Raw genomic sequence first — 23714 nt, forward strand, 5'->3', positions numbered from 1 at the left:
TTACCGTCCAATTTCATAAAATGGGGTCCACAACGAAAAGGAATTTAGATCAGAATGTCAATGACGTGAGGGCTCGGGAGCTGGGATGGCCGGATGGTTAAACAAAAGTAGAAAAATTAGAGAAAGGAAAAGAGGATTATTCCGGCTTCCGACACGAATCACACGATGTGCGTCTAAAATACGCCGTAAGCGTTACCCGAATATGCTCTCCAGTTCAGGCTCATTTTCTTTTTTGAATTTTTTTTATTTTATTTCAATATCTTTCCCTCTCTCGCACTCCCTCTCTCTCGACTGGACTACTTGTACTACTTCTCTCTCTCGTGTGTATATAAGGCCGAAGCGAGGAGCTAGACGCAAGAGCACAAGCACGAATCCTCGCAAAGGGTTGCTTTTTCTTGGTGAACTCGGAAGGAGTTACTGATTCCTGTGTATTTTCGTCATTGTTCTGGCCGGTTTCGGGCGGAAGCTGCTGTTTTGCGGTGATATTCTGGCAAAATTTCGACCATGGGTGCGGCGATTCTCTCGGATCTCGCCACGGAGATCTTGATTCCGGTTTGTGCCGTAATTGGGATTGTGTTTTCTCTCGTTCAGTGGCTTCTTGTCTCTCGAGTTAAGCTCTCGCCTGAGAGGCAGACGTCGTCGAACAACAGTAAGAATGGGTATAACGATTACTTGATTGAAGAGGAAGAAGGTCTCAACGATCACAATATCGTTACTAAATGTGCCGACATTCAGAGTGCCATCTCTGAAGGTGAGGTGTTTGGTTTAGATCGTTAGTTTCTTGTGAGGGTTTTGGGTTCTTTTTCTTCTCTGGATCTAGTAGTGTTTGTTTGTGACGCTCGTGTTTGTTTGCGTGATTTTGCGTGGATCGTGTTGGTTTGTATTGCAAAGTTGAATTTTTTTATAGGCTTGCTATTCTGCAGTTCTTGAATCTGTGTTTTCTGTCTCTGTGAATTTGAAATGTATGTTTTCTCTTTTGAGCTTATATTTGGAAGGAAGAAGACGCTAAGGTTTTCTGAGGAAACAGTTGTTGGAGCTTCATTGTTGCTGGTATCCAAGCATTTGATGAAACACTCTGAACAAGGGATTTTTTTTTTTTCTTTTCAGTTCTTGTTTTCTGAAACACGAATTAACAATCTTGTTTTTGGTTTCCAAATTGTGACTTTTGGCCTTCGTTTTGCTGTCTTCTTGTTTGTACTATGTTATCGCTGTTTCCGGTTGATCATGCGCATCAGTTGGGAAAGTGCTGATATTGTTTACAAGTAATTAGAGCAGGCGTTGGTATGGTGGAGGTTTGGTACCGTTTTCTTTTTGCGACTTACTGTGTCTGATATTTTCGACTTTCCTTTTGTGTGGTCATATGTAGGAGTTGTTCTTTTTTTTTCTTCTCTTATGTTTTATTCGTTTATAATATTTTTTTAGTAAGCTTCAATTATAGATCTTCAACTCCTTTATTTTATTTTAACTCTTTATTATTAATTTTATAAGTTGAATTGACTGTGCCAGCTAGCTTGGTTTTAAAATCTCCTGCTGATTATAGTGGACACCTGTGATCAAATTCCGATTTCATCAGGGTTGGAGGGAGGGCTTCCCTGTTTCAATGGCCAATTTGCCTAGCAAAAACTCTCTATCATGGAGGCTTTCTTGGCTTTTCTTTTTTGTCCGAGTTAAATAATTTGATCGTGATGATCAGTCAAATAAAAATAATAATTTGATTGTGATGCCTTTTCAAAATCTTGAACATGGATATGATGACTATCAAAAATATCTTGAATATGATGTGGTTGATGTGGTGTAATGCTATTTTTTTTCTTCTTCTTTTGGTAAGCTAAGTGGTGGTATGCGTGAATGCTTACGAAATTTTACCCCACTATGCATTAGTCTGCTGGGGTTTCAAGTACTTGCCCATACTCAGTTGGGTCATGCCCTGTTTGGGCAATCTTTAATGTCCCCGAGTTGCATGGATCCATGGACCTTGTTGTCTGGGAAAGAATGGAAAGTTGCTGCCATTTGGTATTTCATTATGTGCAAAAAATGTATCTAATATATGTAATGACTAGTATCTGAGTCAAACCTCGCAATTTGTAATGTTGGAACTAATTTGATTTAGGCGTAATTTTTCCAGGCAGTTTATTTCCGATGTTGGCTCTGAAACAATTGAAACTAATATTGGGTTTCAAAACTTGTTGGTTTTCTAATTGTACTTGCAATGCAAACACTTAATGATTTGTCAGAAGAGCTTGGGAGTTTCTAATTTATTGTATTTAAATGGTTGTTATAGGAGCTACTTCCTTCCTTTTCACCGAATATCAGTATGTTGGTGTCTTCATGGTTGCTTTTGCAATTCTCATCTTCCTCTTCCTTGGCTCTGTTGAGGGCTTTAGCACAAAAAGTCAGCCTTGCACCTACAATCCTGACATAACCTGCAAGCCTGCTCTTGCCAACGCCATCTTCAGCACTGTGTCCTTTATTCTTGGTGCTTTTACCTCTGTTGTTTCTGGCTTCCTTGGAATGAAGATTGCTACCTTTGCAAATGCCAGAACAACCTTGGAAGCAAGGAAAGGTGTGGGCAAGGCTTTCATCATAGCTTTCAGATCTGGTGCGGTCATGGGTTTTCTCCTTGCTGCAAATGGTCTTTTGGTGCTCTACATTGCCATCAACCTTTTCAAGCTATACTATGGTGATGACTGGGAAGGGCTTTTTGAGGCTATCACAGGTTATGGCCTTGGTGGATCTTCCATGGCCCTCTTTGGAAGAGTTGGTGGAGGTATCTACACAAAAGCTGCTGATGTAGGTGCTGATCTTGTTGGCAAGGTTGAAAGGAACATTCCAGAGGATGATCCAAGAAATCCAGCTGTAAGCATCATGGCATCTTTTTGTGGAGTATTTTGATATTTTTTACCTGTTTGGCTTCTTTATCACCATATCGTTTTTGTCCACTTTCAGGTGATTGCTGATAATGTTGGTGACAACGTTGGGGATATTGCTGGAATGGGATCTGATCTTTTTGGATCATATGCTGAGTCCTCCTGTGCTGCACTTGTTGTTGCTTCCATTTCCTCTTTTGGAATTAACCATGATTTAACTGCAATGTGTTATCCCTTGCTTATTAGCTCCATTGGTATCCTTGTTTGTTTGTTCACCACCCTCTTTGCAACTGATTTCTTTGAAATCAAGGCTGTCAAGGAAATTGAGCCTTCACTGAAGAGGCAGCTCATCATCTCCACCGCCTTGATGACTGTTGGAATTGCGCTTGTTACTTGGCTTGCCCTCCCATCATCCTTCACAATCTTCAATTTTGGAACCCAGAAAGTTGTGAAGAACTGGTAATTATCAAGGACCTGGCTTTTGCAAGAGACTTCTGACATGGAAGAAATGTTCTTGTAGATTTTTGTTATTAACACTATTAAGGACCCGGATTATGTTAACATTGTATGTTTATAATCAATCTTGGTTTGCAGGCAACTATTCCTCTGTGTTGCTGTTGGTCTATGGGCTGGACTTATTATTGGTTTTGTTACTGAATATTACACCAGTAACGCATACAGGTATTGCATATTTCTGTCATCTTCCCTCTATTATATAATATCACATTTTGTCGTGATCCTAATGCCTCTCTTTTTTTCAACAGCCCTGTGCAAGATGTGGCCGATTCCTGCAGGACAGGAGCTGCCACTAATGTTATCTTTGGGCTTGCTCTGGGATACAAATCTGTCATCATCCCAATATTTGCCATTGCAGTCTGTATATTTGTTGGCTTTAGCTTTGCAGCAATGTATGGCATTGCAGTAGCTGCTCTTGGAATGTTGAGCACCATTGCCACTGGATTGGCCATTGATGCATATGGTCCAATTAGTGACAATGCTGGAGGCATTGCTGAAATGGCTGGAATGAGCCACAGGATCCGAGAGAGAACTGATGCCCTCGATGCTGCAGGAAACACTACAGCTGCAATTGGGAAGGTACTGTCTTATGCTGTTTGAGCTCACTAAATTGCTTGTCCATCATCTCCATGTTACTGATATCAACATTACCCTGTTTCTAGGGATTTGCCATTGGGTCAGCGGCTTTGGTATCTCTAGCACTCTTTGGTGCCTTTGTGAGCCGTGCAGCTATTTCAGCTGTGGACGTCCTAACCCCCAAGGTCTTCATTGGGTTGATTGTGGGTGCCATGCTTCCTTACTGGTTCTCAGCCATGACCATGAAGAGTGTAGGAAGTGCAGCTCTGAAGATGGTTGAGGAGGTGCGCAGGCAATTCAACTCCATTCCAGGTATCATGGAGGGCACTACCAAGCCTGACTATGCAACCTGTGTCAAGATCTCCACTGATGCCTCCATCAAGGAAATGATCCCACCCGGTGCCTTGGTCATGCTTACACCACTCATTGTTGGTGTGATATTTGGTGTGGAGACCCTTTCTGGTGTTCTAGCCGGTTCTCTTGTTTCTGGTGTGCAGGTAATACATGAAATATTTGACATTTTAGCTCCAAATTAGTTTCATATCCAGGGAGGGAACTTCACCTTATGAACTTGAGTATCTCCTACCATGGCAGATTGCAATTTCTGCATCCAATACTGGTGGAGCGTGGGATAATGCCAAGAAGTATATCGAGGTAATAATCCTTCTGACACTCGTATACATGATTAATCCACATAGTGTTCAAGAAGTATTGGTTTACTGACACTGCCTTTGAATTGCATCATCAGGCTGGTGCGTCAGAGCATGCAAGGACCCTTGGCCCCAAAGGTTCAGACCCACACAAGGCAGCTGTGATTGGCGACACCATCGGCGACCCACTCAAGGACACGTCTGGCCCATCGCTCAACATTCTCATCAAGCTCATGGCCGTGGAATCACTTGTGTTTGCTCCCTTCTTTGCCAGACATGGTGGTCTGATCTTCAAGATCTTTTGAGAGGTGAATTTGATGTACAAGTCAGGGCGAGACGGAGATGGAGCCATTCTTATTGCTTCTTTATTCTCGCATCTCACCCCACTTCCCCTTTTCCCCTTTTGGGTTTCTGTAGTTGATGGCTGTTTGTATTATTTCAGTTCATAATTTCTAGGGTTGAGCCAAGGAGGCAAGTTTCTCTGATTTTGGTTGATGATGATGATAATGGCGATCGATTCAGATAACGGGAGGTAGTGCGGTCTGTTTTTGTTTATTTTCTTTTTCTTATATTACGTGAATTTCATAATTCATATTAGAATGGTCTGTCCCAAATTATGTATATCTTTAGTTTCTCTTGAAATAGAGAGAACGTTTTGGAAGAGTGGGAATTAGCGCTAGTCGTGCTTGCATTTGCCTAATATGTTGAAGTTGAACAGGGGGTGGTTCCTAGCCTCCTCCAGAAAGGCTGAATCTGAAATGCTCGACTGCCTAACCAGGTATCATCTGAAACATGAGAACTCAAGTGCCCTTACCGTTGAGACTTGAGAGAATCAGTTAGACATTTTCACTTGGGCAGTGAATGATGAGAGACCCCACCCTGGGCTGCTTTGTGTTTAATTGATACTTTATATTGATTATATGAGCTTAGGACGGCGGCCTTCTAAGTTGTAAGTTTCATCAAGTTTAGATGAAAATATTTTGTAATCAGAGGAACGAAAACTATTAGGTAAAAGTAAAACAGTGGCACCGACAAGTCAGACATGGACGAAGGCGCTAAGAAGATGCCAAAGACAAAAGTACAGTGATTGTTCTCTGTCACTGGTATACACTGTTACACTACACCTGGTCCTCAGTCTAAAGTTGCCTTGCCCTTGTTGGTTACATAATACTTGTGTGTTTTTTTCTTGGTCATATTTCATAAATCATATTATTTTCTGTTGATGTGCTAATTTCAACAACAAAATGAAAACAAAAAGTTTCATTGCGTGGATCATTACTTGGTATGATTGTTACCGTTCACATTGAATGTTTCCAAAAAATAATTTGTGGTCCGATTTTTCAGTTCCCATCATCATATGAATTATGAGCCGGCACATCACAGATCACACCCATAAAGGCTAACAAAGTGATGATGTGGCTACATTATGCATGCCTTTGATGCTACGTATCATTATTACATACTTTTTTTTTTTTTTGCGTCTTCTTTACATTATTACATACTTCATCAAAGTTGGGCACGTACGGTATCGCAGCCCACCATTCTCCTTGGTCCCGTCTTGACTCTTGACTCTTGAGGCCATGTATCACTTTCCTACTGCTGCCATGAACAATCCATACTGCTAAAAGATTTATAATTTCCATCACTGCATTGAGAGATCCATCAACAAAACAAAAATTCTATTGGTGTTTTCTTTTTTTCAAGTGAGAGTTTATTTGCTCATGTTACTGTCTTTGTTCGATTTTGACCCCATTTTGTCCAATAAACTCAACTCGTGTTCTAGACTCATATTATTACAGTTTCTGCATCTGCTGCTTATGGGTGGAACTTCAGAACTTGTATCGGGTTGGTTTAGAAAATTGTTAAATTTTCAACGGATACGAAATCAAACCCAAGTCTAAATGTAGCTGATATTCCTCAATTGGGGGGTAATTCGACTTGCAGCCCTAATTATACTGAACGGGTTTGGGACTTCTGGTTTGCTTCTTTTTGAATGACAGCATTCCTCTCATCCCATATTATATTCTGTGTAGGTTCAGAGTTCAGACCAATCAATTTGTATAACCATAAATGGCGTACAAAGAAAAGACAATGTTGCATTTGATCATGAGCTCTTTAATAGCTTATTCACTAAAACTCCAAGGCCACGTATAGTAAGGATGCAATTGCAAAACCGAGACAAATTTCTACTCTTTATTCAGTTTTTATAACTGTTTGGCAAGAATATGTCTTCATACTGAAAATCAAAGTACATCTTCTGTTTATTTTATTTTTTACACCTGTGCATTTTAAATTGTTTCACAAAACTTAGAAATATAAATTCAAATAGCACCCAAAAATGATGTAAAAACAAAGATAAAAGACAAGTAAAATAGAGATGATACATAGATTTGCATGGTTCAGCTTATAGCCTACGTTCACGAGTGAAGGAAGAGTAGAGTAAAAAGTTGTGTATAATTTTTCCCTAAAAACTGTAAACCCTGAAAAACACCAAAACATCTCAACTTCTATTTAAGCCAAAAAAGATGTATACAAGAGAAAGCCCCGAAAACTATGTAGCTCTTTGTATTTGGGCTGGACTCAAACTAAATATGGTTTGGCTCTGAATCACCCCTATGCTTCCACCATAAACCATTATAAAATTTTATCTTCGGATTTTTCTCAACTTAATTCATAACAGGCCATGAAGCAAGGCATAATAAAAAATAGCCAATATATAAAAAAGTAGATTCTAATTTTAAAATTCCTGTTATAGTTTTATACCCATCACAAGCAAATGCAATACAAAATTTAACAGTCCAAAAAAAAACAAAATTTCATTCATACCTTTTTACCAAATTTGCATTTACATCAATACATATGCTTTTTTGAACTCTTACCAAATACAGCCTAAAAAGTAATTCATTCAATTCAATTACTTTAGCTATTACCAAAGAGCACCTATGTTTGTGCAGTGGAGAGAACCAAATTAGACCAAGTCTTTAATGCTAAACAGTGGGGAAGTTCACCATATATTAACACTACCACAAGACGCAGCAGCCAGAAATTGAGTGAAAGCCAAAAATACCTTACCTAATACCTATACTTTGACGTGGCCACAAGTACCACTTGTATCATGGTTACATAATTGTGTGTTTTCACAGCTGACTTAACCTATTGCTCCTCCCTTTCCCTTTCCCTTTTCTTATTCTTCTTACTTGATCATTACCTTCTTTCTTTTTGAACAGTCCCTTTCCTCATAATTCAAAATTTAGTAAAAAAATTAATCAATAAAGGCTTTTCTTCTCAGTGTAAGATCACAAAACTGTAACCAAAGTTTAAATATTGATAAGACATGCACACACATGAAATGCAGTAATATGCATTTTTAAATCTACAAAAAAGAAACATGGATATTTTGAATGGTTTCTTTACATGGTAAGAGCCCGTTTCAACAAAGGTATGAATAGGCCTGTTCATGCTTCAAGCCCAATTATCTTTCGCGTGAGGAGCATGTTGGAAAATAAAAATCTCTCACCTATCAGCTTAAGGTTTTAGGTTGAAGGTTCCTTATGGGAGTTGAAATCATCCCCCACAAGGGGCACTCCACGATGTTCCACAGCACATCCCCGCTGTCTACTGGGAATATCTCCCCATGATAAAGTATTAGAAATGATGAGATATTGTCACATATCTATTAAAGGGAGTCCACGTGCCAAGATATTAGATAGTAAAATTGGGTGAGTGGAAATAGGACAAATTAAGTGGGACAAGTTGTTAGTGATGTGTAGGGATTAATTTGATTTTGTACATGGCTGAGTTGTTAGTTTGAGAGTTAATTGGAGTCTATATATATTCTTGTAAGTATGGTTTTGAGGATATGAATTAAAGAATTTTACCTAAAACCATTTGGTTTTTATCGGATGCTCTCATCTCCCTCGAAGTAGACAAAATTTACGTTACGTCCTATTCAGGATCGTAACAGATATCATCAGGAAATGTTCCTAATACACAGCAAGGATGTGCTGTGGGACGTTGTGGGGCACCCCCTTATGATAATCATTACAACCCTTCCCTATTTACCTTAACCTTGAAACCTTAAACTGAAGAAGTTAAAAATAAAAGAGCATTGTACGGTTAAAAAATGCCACACACAATTTATATTGCTCTCTGAAACGCCCAATGTTTGTGTTTAGCACGTGTTGATACTTTGAACCTTGCTATGGAGGGTTTCAACCCGCAAAACAACATAAATCTTAAAAATTAGGTGAAATGTATTGATATATTGATCTCTTGTTAAATTTATGATGCCTTTTCTTTCATTGGTAGATCTGAGATCAAATCAGCCCCCCACAAGACTGTGCCCCGCAATGTTACACAACCATCTCCGCTTCCGCTGTGTATTGAGAACATCTCCCAATGATAATATCAGAAATGACAATGTCATCATCTGAAGATGTTCTCAGTACACAATGGGGATGTGCTGTGGGACATTGTGGAACACAGTCTGGTGGGGGCTGATTTGAACTTGATAGATCTATCAATTTTTCCCATCAAATCAAACTGTTTTAAATGATTTTGATGCTAAGAAAGGACAATAAGATTGTAAAAATAAAAATAATAAACTATAGAATAACCATTCTGATAATTAAATTTATTAATCGCATACATATGATTCTTCTTTTTTGTACTTAACACCACAAGCGCACACACTAACTTTTCAACTAGGTGGTAATAGCAGGATTCAAATCCGTGTCTCTGTTGGGACAACCCAGTAACATGTCAACCGAGCCACTACTCGGTTAAATATATGTGATTCATGTCTTAAAATTATCAATTATGCATCCTTTTTCATTCTCACGGATCCGATATATTCTTAGTTTAAGATCATATATATTTCTATAAATAATTTAATCTACAAATAATAACATACTAACATATTAATGATTTAATACTTGTAGTATTTTTAAGAAGTTATATAGCAATGAGATAGTGTATATAATTTTAATCTTAATATAATCTATAGAAATATAAATAAATAAAATATAGTATAATTGTTTTAGTATTTTGGCTTAATATAGATAATGAATTAAGCCTAAACTAATTAAAGCAGCATTCTAATGCTTTATTATCATCATCAACTCATCATATTCAATATGTCATGTTGAATTTTTGAATTTTTAGTAGATTGGAAATTGAGACATTGATTGATATATTATTGGTGAAGTTATTGTATGATACCTCCATATACTATATGTTGATTGTGTTGTCTTGATTTACATAAATCATTAAAATATGTGCTTCTGATATTTTAACTAACACGTTTTCATGGTGATTAATATTTGTATTACTTTTAAGATTTAAAAAACATAAATCGTTTTTTTAAATAAAATTAACTGGTTTTTTTAGGAGACTGTATTTTAGGCTCAGTTTAGAAAGAGTATAAATACATATAAAATAATACAAATACAAGATTTTGCACTTTACGTACATGTATTTGTACTCTTTTCAAACTGTCTTAATTTTTTTTTTGTCGATGTGACAATTAAAAAAAAAACATATAAAAAGTAAAAAACAAGAATATTCATGTTATAGAAGACCCACCAAATGTTTGCCATGTGGTAGGTTGAAGACCGAACCATAATTTGTGGTTGTGTCCCAGGCGTGAGCCAATCCCTTTCTATCTATTATTGCATTTTATAATGATTCAAGTATAATCACTTTGATCATTAAACTTAGACCTTCTAAATCTATTTGGATGTTTCCAAGGCTTATAGTAAATTTAGGTCCTGTTTGGTTTGCTGGAATAGGGGTTTGGAATTAGAAATGGAATGGGCTATTCCGATTTTAACTGTTTGGTTGGGCGGAATCGAAATTCTACTCCTGTTCTTATTGGAATGGCATTCCCTCTTTTGAGGGAATGGTCAATCCCTCTCTTCCCCTCTTTTGGGAATGGAATTTCATTCCTGTTGATTTCAATTCTCATTTACATTCCTGTTTAAACCAAACAGACTATGTGAATAGACCATTCTGATTCTGATTCCAACTACGAACCAAACAGACCTTGATGATTTTATTAGATAAAAAGCCATTATCCAGTGGTGGCCACAGATATGGGTATTGGGAGGGATAGTCTTATACCCTAACTTTTGGCATTTTATTGGGGAAAATTCCCAATTAGTACCTTGTACTTTGGGCTTAGTGTCACTTTGGTCCCCAAACTTTAAAACACAACAATTCAATACCCAAACTTTCAAAACATGCCAATTTAATACCTACCATTAACTAGTCGTGAAGTGGCATTTGAAAAGACAAAAATTCCCTTCGAGTGTCATCTAATTTTCTTTATTGACCATCCAAATGCTGATAGAAAATGAACAGCCTCAAATCCTTGTCTTTTCTGTTCAACAAAGTTTGGGTCACCAGAATGCCCACTGAGACGTGACTCCAACCTTCTTGAATAGAAGAAAAAAAGATTTTTGACTGTTCATTTTTTATCAATGTTTGGATGATTAATAAAAAAAAAATAGATGACACTCGAAGAGCATTGTATCTTTTCAAATGCCACTTAACTACTGGTTAATGACAGATAATATATTGTAGCATTTAAAATTTGGGGGCCAAAATGACACCAGGCCCAAAGTACAATATACTAATATAATGAAAAATTTTCCCTATTATTTTATATAAAGTAACCCGTTTCAAGACTTAAATTTGCATTCTCAAAATTTCTGGCCCAAGATTTTATCATTACACCAAATAATGACCCCTACATGACTATAAGATGGGATCCATAAAAAACATGTTCAACTTTGTCTTTTAGTGCGTCTTTTCATGAACTCCACTGCCACCCATTCATAAGAGGGAGAAGTTTCCAAGAGCTATATAACTTTGTTGTTTACTTTAGTGACATTATTGATGTATTCCTCTCATAATTATTCCATGGGCTTCTTTCTTTTCAAAGTCTTTTTCAAGGCAACATATCCAAACTATCTCTTTCCTTCATGGAACCAGCACATCTACTTTTATTGGGTCTTCAACGGTTTTATTGGTATTATTGGACCGATCGATCATGATTTGACATATTAGCTTCATATACATAGGAACAACATGCTTTAGGCTTACATGGCATATTGACTAGATAATATTTGTACATACAAAATAATATTTGTACTCCTTCCAAACTGAGCCTAGGGATCACTTTGTTTGTAATGTAAATTTCATTTGCACTATGTAATTGAATGAAACATGGAGTATTTATTGGTTTCTTTTATTTGCAAAGTAATAGATAATATAAACATAGACATGTTTTGGTGTGAGAGAAATTTTTAGGTATATATTGTTTGGTTTTATTTTATTGCTCACAAGCTAAATAATTAAGTATATCTTTTAAATATTACATAATCTTTTTTTTTTTCATTTTAATATATTAACTAGATAGTGATGGCCCCGTGCTAAGTATGGAGCCACCATTCTAACCTTTTTTTTTTAATATCCATTATCAATTTATGTCAGGTATTTTTTTTTTTTGTATATAAGAGATTAGATCAAGTTTTGTTTATAAACAATAATCCAATTTATTTGAGATTCACTATTTACATAGTGTATCTAATTTTAGTATCTTATTTAATTTTAAAAATTAAATCATGTTTTAAAGATATAATAGAAATGCATTATCACCATTATGCTTTAGAATGAATTTTTGATGCATTACTTTTCGACATTATTATCTAGGGTTTAGACATGATAAAAAAAAAATCATCATCATCATCATCATTATTACTATGGTATAATGATTGATCAAAGCTCTTTTGGTATAATGTCTTTTGAGAACATTCATTTACTCTATTACTAACAATAATCCTAATCCTAGAATAATAATGATTGTGGCGACATCAAACATCATCATCATCATTATTACTATGATGTTGAAATTGAAGTTTCTAAGAATTTTCATATGAACTTTTTTCTTCATCTAATCATCAAGTTGAACCCATATGGATGGTGATTCGAGTGAAAGACAAGTAGCATGATGGCCCTTTGTTATGATCCTCAAAACTCCCTTAGATTTCTTATAAATATAAAAACATCCCTCACCTTTTAAAAGGACATTAACCACTCTTATAGACTTACTTTTGTGTTTGGTATATCTTTGGTTTATTAAATAAATGTTTGTACTTGATTTATCTTCAAAACCGAGAAAAGTACTTGATAGACCGTTTTTGGACCAATTAAGTACCATTAGGTGCCACGTCGGCGGAATAGTGAATAAATGCTCAATCGTTGGGAGAAACATTAAATGAAACTTCCCCTATCAATTGGTCCGCAGATAAATAAAAACTCACTTTTGTGAATATTAATATATACGAATGAATATAATGGAGAAATTGCTGATTTAATGATAACATGACAACATTTTAATAAACACGTATCACGAAATGCCTACAAAACAAAAAACACACTATATTGAGAGGAAAGTAATCACCTTTCACTTGGGGTATTCCACAATGTGAATGATTATGCTTTTTTAAAACAAAAACAATTGTTTTGTTTTTGTGAAAACAAAGCCATCCACATTAAACACCCTCTTATTCTACATTAATTGCTGATTCACAAGAGTCAAACACTTTGGGCATCAGATTCAAACATCCAAAACCCCATCGAAAAACATTTTCTATATTTTCTTACATTCTTATTCTACATTTTCTTACATCCAAAACCTCTTATTCTACATTATTCTACATTAATTACATTCGAGGCTTAGGAAAAAACAAAGAGGAGAGATTTTAGTATTTGTCAAAAACCTCAGGGAGGTGTAAGGATTTTTCCCAAAGATTGGGGCATTTTGTAATTTGTCTTAACTAAAAATGGATTTTACATGAAAAGACAAAACAATATTTGGGATAACTACAATATAAACCAAGGTTTTAAAAACCGAACCATTCTAGCTATCGGTTTTCGGGTCAGGAGTTCAATAGTCTGGATTGAACGGTTCAGACGGCTTGCATATTAGGGTAAATGTTTATATGAGATTTGTCCTAATATGCAAACCTCATAAGAGATGTTGGTTGAGAGTAGAAAGAGAATTGTTGTTTGAGACAGAAAAAAAGAAAGAAGAAGAAGGAATGAGAGGAGGGAAGGAGAGGAGGGAAGAAGAAGGAAGAGGATGAGGATAACTGGATGCTCACTGGCAACGACGACAATGAGGCGGCGACAACAAATACTGATATGAGATATGAGTTCCTAGATATGAGAAAGTTTGTGTCTTCTTTTTCTTCTTCTTCTTCTTCTTCTTGGATCTCAGATATGAGAACTGGGAAGATCTGAGTTCGTGTTTTCTTCTTCTTCTTCGTGCTAGATCACAGATCTGAATTCGTGTTTGATCTCAGATCAGAATCATCAAGTTCTCTGTAATTTTATATTGCAAACTGCTGACCGGGTCAAACGAGTCGACGGTTCGATTGCCCGGGTCAGCATTTTTTTGACAAAATCAACAGGTTTTGACCTAATAACGGGTTAGGGGTGAAACGAAACTGATTGTCTGAACGGTTTTCGGGCCGAATGGTCTGACCGTCCGGCTCAATGACGGTTCAAAAGCATCGATACAAACCATATGTTGGCACTTTTCCTTCTCATGCAAACACTTCCGTTCAACACAATTAAAATGCTATGCACCATCACCGTCTAATTAGAATCTTTCTACATGGATCCACACTATAACGGTGGAACGTTGTGCTTGTATACAGGGAAATAGTCTAACTACTTTTATAAATTTTCAGATTTCAGATTTCCGTTGGAAGTCAGCCTTTGCCCTTTGGTAAGGACGTAAGGTAACCCCACCCAGTCAACTGTCCACGCCTCCACGGGGTGCAACTTGGGCGGGCTTCCGGGTTCGGGTCGGAGAGTTGTTAAAATTTCAATGGACTTCAAATCGGGTACCCTATAAAGAAATATAGGGTTTGCTCCGTTATCATCCGTTACTGGTTCGCTACGCAAACGCAATGGCCTCGTTCTCTGCATTGCATCCTTCCCAAACGACTCCGAATCTACCTACGAAGCTGCATGCAATCTCTCGCAGCTTTCCTCATTCTCGGCCTGCATTTCTCTCCTTCACTTCCAGAACCCGAGTTCCTCGCCACAGTCTCCAAATCAGAGCTCTCGATGCTGCTCAACCCTATGATTACGAGGCAAAGATAAATGACCGCTTAGAGAAGAGCACGAAGCTGAAGATTGCCATTATTGGGTTCGGAAACTTCGGCCAATTCTTGGCTAAGACCTTGGTTCGACAAGGCCACACTGTTTTAGCACATTCTCGGTCGAACTATTCGGCCGCGGCTCGTGAATTAGGGGTTTCGTTCTTTTCTGATCCTGATGATCTCTGTGAAGAGCACCCAGAGGTAATCCTTCTCTGTACTTCAATTACTTCCACCGAGTCCGTTCTTAAGTCGTTTCCGGTGCAAAGGTTGAAAAGGAACACCTTGTTTGTCGACGTTCTTTCGGTGAAAGAGTTTCCCAGAAAATTGTTCCTTAAGGTGCTGCCGCCGGAGTTTGATATTCTCTGCACTCACCCCATGTTTGGACCAGAGAGTGGAAAACATGGGTGGGCTGGGCTTAAGTTCGTCTATGACAAAGTGAGGATTGGGAGCGAGGAATCAAGGATTAACCGGTGTAATCATTTTCTGAATATTTTTGCTCAGGAGGGTTGTGTCATGATTGAAATGTGTTGTATAGAACATGATAAGTATGCAGCAGGGTCACAGTTCATAACTCATACAATTGGGAGAGCACTGGGGAAGTTTGGACTGGAGACTACACCTATAAATACTAAGGGGTATGATACATTATTTAATTTGGTGGAGAACACAGAAGGGGATAGCTTTGATCTTTACTATGGGCTGTTTATGTATAACAAGAATGCACTGGAGCAATTAGAGAGGTTGAGCCTAGCTTTCGAGTCACTAAAGAAGCAGCTTTTCGGCCATCTACATGATGTTCTTAGAAAACAACTATTTGAAGATACTGAGGGGTTGGATCTTTCTGAGGAGAAAAAATTGCTTCCTGAACTACGTCCAAATGGTGTTGGAATCAAACCACCAGAAGGAACTTGAGATAAGGCCCTAAGGAAATCATCCTTTTTTGTCTTCTTTTGCTTCCATGATGATGGAAAAAAGGCTTGGCAGAATGTATGCATGAACAAAGAATCACTGGTAGGATTGACTTATCATTACACAATCGGTTGATATCATAGAGAACAGAAATAGGAGACAGAATCAAAATTGAATTAAACTTATTTTCTTTTATTTGTTTTGGTAGGCATTGTAGCTTCAAATTGCAAAATTGAGGATTAAAATGTTCTCTGATATAGATTTCAGGAAAAATTGGATCTTGATTTGGTTGTGCTGAATCTTAATATTGTTCTTCATACAGTCATCAGAAAGGAATGTAAGTTATTTCTGATCATCCTGCGCACCAAGTGTTCTGTTTCTTTTTTGCCACTGGTAAATATAACACTTGATTTGACGAGAAGAAATTTAAGTCTTGATAAATCTATGGCTACGTTCAAATTATTTCTTATCTTCTTCACATAAACTGTTGTGTCACTACTGGTAAAGTGGTAAGCTATAATCCATATTTTACATAAAAAGGCAATTAGGCCCAGATAAATTAATGCCTGCATAGAGGTAGATCAGTGGTTCCTCCACCATGATTATCTTCATGATGGGCTCATCTATGGTTGGTTCTTTCATTGTTCTGTTTTCCTCAGCCATTTTCTCAGAGTGGTTATTTCTTTTGTCAACTCTTCAATGTTTTCAGGTTTTTCAATTGGTTTTATTCGTTTGAGACTTTCTTTTTTCATTGTTCACTTCATATCTGATCTCCAAGTGTTTTGTGTTGTTTCTCTCTCATAAGACCTGGTTTTCTTGTTTCGTTATTACTTTTTTCATTTTAGATGGGTAGGAGAGGAGTTGTGCTTACTATAAATCTGTCCTTATTAGATTTTACAAAACCTTTGGAGAAGATTATGACATGAACAGCAATAGGGAAGAGTTATGGTGAGCTCTCTCTCTACCATGACCAGAGCACCAGAACATAATGATAGCTTATATAAATATTGTAATTTATGTACAATTGCTCGGATACCTCTGAGATGGAAAAAATATAAAATAGAAAGAGAACAAGAAGAACCAGAAAATAACACTTCTGTACATTCTACTATGTAAAACATCCTATACTAATATGGTACAGCATATCATCTTTCATCTGTGTTTTCTTCAGTCCTTCCAAAACAAATTTCAGTTTTGATGCTAATCAATGAAGACAACTAGAGATGCTGATAATTTACAATTAAGAAAATTAATTATATCACTTGGAAATAGTTTTCTTTTTTTCCTTTATAGACGGCCTTAGAAATCTGGAGCTGAGGAACCCCTAAGGACCAACTAGGTGGGGTTGACCAGAGAAATTAGTTCATTTTAAGGGTATATCTGATATAATTGTTTCTTTCAGTAAGGCCAGGTCATATTTGATATTGTCTGCACAGATCCCATGATGGAATTTTGAATTTTTGGATGTGGGAGAAGATGGATTTCATGGCTTGGATAAAATGCTAATTGTACATTTTTCTCCCAAGTTCCAACTACTGTATGTCACATCGGTGGCATGTTCAAGGTTCTAATTTGAAAACCACTTGAATTTACAGTTATGTATGTTGCACCATATTCTTATGGTTTTACGTACTTTGTCTATAGTTGAATCAAATGTTCCTGAATGTGTGTTCTAAATGGTGCTATCTAATGCTAGCTCTTGTATTCATTTCATCTCTTGAAATGGCTCTTAACAAGAGTGTCGGCAAAGGATTTTGATTGGAACATTAAATTTTATCGGGCTGACAATGTGAGAATCTTTTGGATTAACTGTTGAAGTCCCCATGGACATTGAGTATTGATTGTAATCCAGAGTTTCTACATGTTCCACCAAACTGTGCCAGCGAGGTCCTCAGAAACTTGGTTAGCACATAGCTTATTTGCCCATTCCAATACTTCAAGAGAAAATATCATGATTACATTGGATTTAGATTAGAACATTAAATTTTGTTGGGCTGACAATGCAGGATTCTTTTGGATTAACTGTTGAAGTCCTCATGGACTATTGATTGTAGTCCAGACTCCAGAGTTTCTACATGTGCAGCCAGCCAAACTGTACCAGGGAGGTCCTCAGAAACTTGATTAGCACATAGCTTTTTTGCCCATTCCAATACTAAAAGAAAAATTATACGTTTACATTGCTTACACATTTCAACTCTGATGAAAATATGAGGGTCAAACTAGACCCTTGGGCACCCCACAAAAAAAAAAAAAAAAAAACGCTTGACCATTGGCCTGCATTGGTATTTTTTTACTAATTGATACATGTACATGCAGGTTGGTACAAATAAAAACAAACATGCAATGAAAAGTTGTTCCATGTATCTTCATGGATTGGAGACAGGAATATTTCAGCATATTCACCCTTGTTCAAACAGTGAAATATTTCAGCAGCTCAATGTGTGTCTCTCAATGTAAATATGTCTTGGTGAAGATATGAAGTTTTTGTTTCTTTGGGCTATGTGAGTCCTTGACTTAATGCATTTCATGTATGTTTTATATCAGTCCTTAGTTTTTGAAGTTCATTTTGTCTTTTTTTTTTTTTTAAGCTCAATTTTCGTTTGTGCTAGTATTTTGATATTGCACGTGATAGAACCGCATGCTTACTGAATTTATCTAGTAAAATTACTATCCTTTGCTCTTTGATTTGCTTAGCCCCTTTTCTATTTTCACTACTATGTGCTTACTAACCTCATAACCTGATACTGAAGGTTTTACGACCTCATTGAATTCTGTAAAAGAAAAGTTTTGATAAACTTTTGAAGTAACATATTTAGTAGTTGATTTAGCCAATGCATTTTGAATTCATAAAGGGGTGTAGACACCACACCTTGTGGGCAGAGACCAGTCCACATTATACCACTGTCCTCAGTTGTTCTAAATTATGGACAGAATTGTGTGGATAGAAATTAGTCCACACCATGATCTGTTGATTTTATACATCACGTACAGTTTCTGAATTATTAATATATTTGCCATTTATGTCAATTATTAGAAGATAAAATGTCTATAATATGAATTTATGTAATAGTATAAAACCATTTTGATGAATAAAAAATGGTGAGAAGACTAATTAAAAAAAATGGTACAATGTTTAGAAAAATCATTATAATATTATCTTCAGTAATAAAGAATTTAAAAATGAATTTGATTATAAATAAAAATATGTTAGAAGAGTAACAAAAATGAGGGTGGTTGGGGCGGTGTAACACAGGTATAGTACACCGAATTCTTCCCACAAAATTGTTCCACACGAAACTGAACGCCCCATTATATGGTGTACGGTAGTGAACACTCCTAGTGACATATGAAGACTTGGGTCATTTGATGCTTTTTATAACTGAATTTCTGGTAACATTTTGATTGTGGCCGCGACTTTTTATTGACTCCCAATAAAATATGGACACCGTTGTATTATAATTCAAAACATGAGGTGATCTGCTTTTAGGTTAGATCGTTAACATGCCCGTGTTTCATTGGGTAGTTGCAAGAAAATGCTGTGACAGAGGTGAGGTTGCAGTGAACTCTCAAAATTGTATCCAATGTATATTGGGCCTAGTTTTATTGGGAGAGAAAATCTGATTTAGTTTTTGCTTTGACTTTTACCTTGGTCGATTGCAGCTTAGGTGGAATAACTAAACAAAAGCCGTAACACAAAGTCAACCAGAATATGCACTCTCATATATTTGTGCTAGTGTATGAAACAGTTTAAAGGCCAGTAATAAATACTATATAAAACAGAGTTTTGGGCAGTCAAGAAACATGGTTGAAAATGAAAGTCATTTGAAAGAACTGAAAACTAACACGAATATGTGATTAAACGATTTGATCACATGCGTAGAAGACTATCTACAGAATGTGTTAGTAGGGGTGCAACTTGGGCCAACCCAAGTTAGCATATTAATCTGTTTCAGGCTTTTGGGTCAGGGCTGTTCAAAAGCCCAATTCGAGCCCCCTCCTAGTTGCACCTCTACCTGTAATATAAGTTGCAAGGTGAATCCGTGAATGTATGGAAAGGCTGGAGGCAAACCAAAACGGACGTGGGTTGAAATAGTTAGAAATGTTTTAATTATTCATTGATCAAGACAAAACAGCATTTATGTAGCCAATCCCATATAATTGGCATAAGGCTTATATAATGATGATGTATTTGTACTAGTGTAAATGAAAATGCATTGCAAATAAACAGAGCGCATAGCATTGAGAATTCACAGTTACGCATTTTCTTGATATGACAAGGCATTTTGGGCTTTGTAGTTGCTTTCTTTGCATTTCAACGAAGGCCAGAATAGCAACTAGTTTCAGCCCTCATTCACTAAGGATGTGTTTGGTTTGAAGGTAAAAGTAGGTATACAAATCCAGATAGTCATTATTCTCCAATAAAAATCATCTCCAAAGTGTTATTTTAATTTATTAATTATTTTATTTCATTTTTGTTTGTGGTTAATGGGCTTTGGGAGATGTTTTGGGCTTCCCTGGAAGCTCGGTAATTTGGAATGCGACTTTTGGGATGGACAACGGACTTTAGGGTTCCTTTCGGCCCAGCAAGGATGGAGGCTATAAAGACGAATACTAACTACTAACCGACCCTAAAGACCTCGAGAGAAACATATGCTGAAACTGCTGATGGTATGGTTTGCGTCGCCACCCAATTTATTGCATCACATAGCCTTGATCGTCCTTTCGGCTGAGATTTGTTAAATGAAAATTTACACACTACTCTCTATCTCACTGCAGAATTCTGAATTACAACCCCTCATAGTCTATTAAGTAATTCTCTTATAAATCGCATCCTGCTGATAGATTTGACATCAATTTACAATCAGGATTCATCCCCTGTATGATGGAGGTAAAGAATTCTGAGATCAGCCATTCTCCCTATAAAGAACTTACATCAGAAAACCACAGAGAGAGAGAGAGGAGCAATACACGATAACACGATATCATGCCAAGCACATGAAGAATGAAGCAATTGACGAAACAGTTTGGACTCGCCTCCCACTATTCAATGGGCCATAGTGATATGAAGATTATTATCATCCACATTAAATGAAATGATGAAATGGGCCTATCACTAACCAGTAATTAAGCCCAAATGTGGAAATAACACAATTTTGAACCAAAATTCTTTCTGCTTGGTTGGTTCTACACATGGCAATTGGGTTGGGTCAAGACTCTTTGGGTTGTTGGATTGAATTTTCGGTTCCGTCTGTAAATGTTAGATTGACCCACCTGTCAATTTGGGCCATCCCTAAAAATAACTGAAATTTTAAAAAATAAAGAAAAAATATATAAAAAATGGTAAAATTAACAAATTAACCTTACAATTCCAAAAATAAAATAGAAAATTTGAACATTCAATAATTCAACAAATAAACGGGAGACTAAATAGTAAAGATTAAAGAGTGAGAACTTCTAATCTTCTAACAATATATAAATAGTCCCAATTGACCTGATAATTGGGTCAATGGATTGATCCAGACCCAACCCAACCCAATCCAGTTTTTTTTCGGGCTTGGGTCGGGTCATTCTCAAATTCAGTACCTAAGCCTAAATAAGACTCTAACCCTGTTCTCATCATTCTCATTCAACATCTATTAGTCTCTCGCTCTCATGCTTACAGAAGAAGCATGTAAACCGAGGATGCTTCTTCCTCTCTTCCTGCCTCTGCAGCTCTCTGTCGTAAGCGACCATTATTCATTCTTCAACCAGATTTCTAAGTTCAACTTTATATGAATGCCCATAATGTCTGCGAACTTCCACAAGAATCAAGCTTCGAGTAGTAATAATTCCATGATTTCCATCACTGTAAGCAGTCACCATGTTTGTTAGACTTGCAAGTACTAAACCCATTACATATTTTTTAACTTTTCTGGTTCCCTTTCATTTTGCTTTGCTTTCTGTTTCATTAGTTTACGAATTATAGATGATGGGAGCTCAATTTATGATAAATGGAGGCAGAAAGATCATCTTCCTTTGAGAAATCTGAAGGAATTTTGTACCGCCAGGAAACGGAAGCGACAAATCCCTGGTTAAAAATCAAGCCCAAGAAGCAAAACTAATCGAAATTGAAAGTCTGCAGGGATCATGGAGAATTTTCACAATGAAAAGGATGAATTTTACAATGAATCAGTGGTCGTGAAACATAAGGAAAGAGAGCCTTGTAAGAGAGGTGTTGGTGACAATGAATCAGAGGAAGGAGTATCAACAGGAAGTCGGTGTTGCACTGTTAATTCATCGTCATCTTTCATGGTTACCACTCTTGTAGGTGGTGCAAGCTCATGTGGGAAAGACTGTAGAACAAATTGCAGGTCTTCAAATTCGAACCAGACGAGCAAGAATTCATCCGGAGACTCGGGAAGTAGGACTAGCAAACATTCTAATGTGGATAAGATACGGCTGAGGCTCAGTGCGATCAAACAACTTGATATGAGATTGCAAATTCTTGAAGAAGATACCAAGAATTTCAGAGAAGCGTTTTTAAAGGCTATAGATGAAAGAAATGAATTGATGAATGAGATAGGGAGGATATTTCAAACCATGCATCAGTGTCTAAGAAATAAAAAAACAGAGGGAAAACCTCTGGAGTGTGCTCGGACTCCTCTGATCCTTGAAGAAGAAGATACCAAGAATCTAAAAGAAGCTTTGTCTGGGGCTATGGATGAAAGAGAGGAGTTGATGAATGAGATATGGAAGATATTTCAAATCATACATCAATGTCTAAGAAATCAAACAGCAGTAGGAAACTCTCTGGAGTGTGATCTGATCCTAAGCGGTAATGAGGTATGATCTGCGTCCTATTTCTTTCATTATTCTCTATGTTCAAGAAATAATTCTTTCTGAGATTTCACTGCATCTGTATTTAGTATTCAAGTTTATGAGACACCTTCTAACCTCTTGTAAAAGCGTAGAAAATTGAAACTTCCATGGTTTGCATTACTCCAATCAGTTCAGTCAGATTGATTTGGGCAATTTGGTTATGGTATTCTTTTCTTATGCTTTCATTGTGATGCCTTAAAATCTGTTTTTATAGTAATAAAAGGAAAAATAATGCAAACCCTCTTACAGAACTTTGTCTTTTGGTATTTCTGTAAATTTCAACTCACAAACCACTTTCTCCTGAGTTGCAGAACTGTGTCAGATTAACTAGGCAAAGCATGCCCAAGCATCAAAATTTCGATACTATATGCCCCATATCCGGCATATCGTATTGTATCGGCAAGGCCCCAATGTTCTAAATAAGGGGATTTTAACCAGTTTCAGGGGGTAGGCAGGCTTAAGACCGACCCCCTGACCAATTTTCATCCCATTATTAGTATTCTGCGTTTGTTCTGATAAATAATTGTGCATGTGTATGAACAGGATAATGCCACAGGAAGCGGTCTGCCACAAGTTCTACAGCAAGGGGCAAGTCCCCTTCTGATCACTAGAGTACTTAAAATCAATGCCTTCACATTACAGCACCTTTCTGGAGTGACTCAAGGATGCTCAAATGGAAGCCATGGATTGAATGCTATTCCTTGAATGAATATGTCTTGTGATCTGTTTACCAAGAGTTGAACTCCGTCATGCTGACATCGTGGCAAATTTGGATGAGTGTCTTCTGGATATTCTTTCTTCTCAGTTGTGTTTAGTTTCTGTAACTGTACACATAGGAGATACTGCAATTTCAGCATTTTTTTCTATTTGGTATTAACTGCAGTTTCAGCAATTGACCCTTGCGCTTTTGGTTCTGTTCTCATATTATCATCTTATCTACTAAACAGCAAAGCAGAAAAAAGGGAACAAGAGAAAGGAGAAAATTGTGGGAGAGAGAAAGAGACTCCTTACTTAAAGGAAAGATTGTCCAGACACTCAAGATGTGTGCACCTGCACCAACAGATTAAACTCTCCTAACCATTGTGCCCACCATGAAATCTATGCTTCCTATTTAACGAGGACCTTAAGACCTATTTAGCCAACCATAAATGATGCAGCCCTGA

General features: G+C 36.9%; 2 protein-coding genes and 1 pseudogene across 6 annotated transcripts; all 3 read left to right on the forward strand.

Annotated features, from left to right (window-relative positions):
• Positions 1-229: 229 nt before the first annotated feature.
• LOC148869503 (pyrophosphate-energized vacuolar membrane proton pump-like) lies at positions 230-5270 on the forward strand. Its single transcript, XM_088971021.1, has 8 exons — positions 230-751; positions 2282-2856; positions 2947-3326; positions 3462-3548; positions 3632-3962; positions 4046-4456; positions 4554-4613; positions 4708-5270. The coding sequence occupies exons 1-8, from the start codon at positions 505-507 to the stop codon at positions 4912-4914; spliced, it is 2298 nt and encodes a 765-aa protein (XP_088827147.1). The 5' UTR covers positions 230-504; the 3' UTR covers positions 4915-5270.
• A 9022-nt stretch (positions 5271-14292) lies between these two features.
• LOC148869504 (arogenate dehydrogenase 2, chloroplastic pseudogene) lies at positions 14293-18376 on the forward strand (annotated as a pseudogene). 4 transcript variants are annotated; one of them, XR_016106638.1, is made up of 3 exons: positions 14293-15795; positions 15954-16030; positions 18010-18376. The product of XR_016106638.1 is annotated as an arogenate dehydrogenase 2, chloroplastic pseudogene, transcript variant X4 (transcript). The 4 variants fall into 4 exon arrangements; XR_016106636.1 differs by having other exon boundaries at positions 14538-15795; positions 15902-17595; positions 17700-18376; XR_016106635.1 differs by having other exon boundaries at positions 14538-15795; positions 15954-17595; positions 17700-18376.
• A 2941-nt stretch (positions 18377-21317) lies between these two features.
• LOC148869505 (uncharacterized) lies at positions 21318-23465 on the forward strand. Its single transcript, XM_088972988.1, has 3 exons — positions 21318-21540; positions 21645-22515; positions 23095-23465. The coding sequence occupies exons 2-3, from the start codon at positions 21820-21822 to the stop codon at positions 23254-23256; spliced, it is 858 nt and encodes a 285-aa protein (XP_088829114.1). The 5' UTR covers positions 21318-21540; positions 21645-21819; the 3' UTR covers positions 23257-23465.
• The last annotated feature ends 249 nt before the right edge of the window (positions 23466-23714 follow it).

This window comes from Nelumbo lutea, chromosome 2, assembly GCF_056320005.1.
Source record: "Nelumbo lutea isolate HS-2025 chromosome 2, American lotus-T2T, whole genome shotgun sequence".
Lineage (NCBI taxonomy): Eukaryota > Viridiplantae > Streptophyta > Magnoliopsida > Proteales > Nelumbonaceae > Nelumbo > Nelumbo lutea.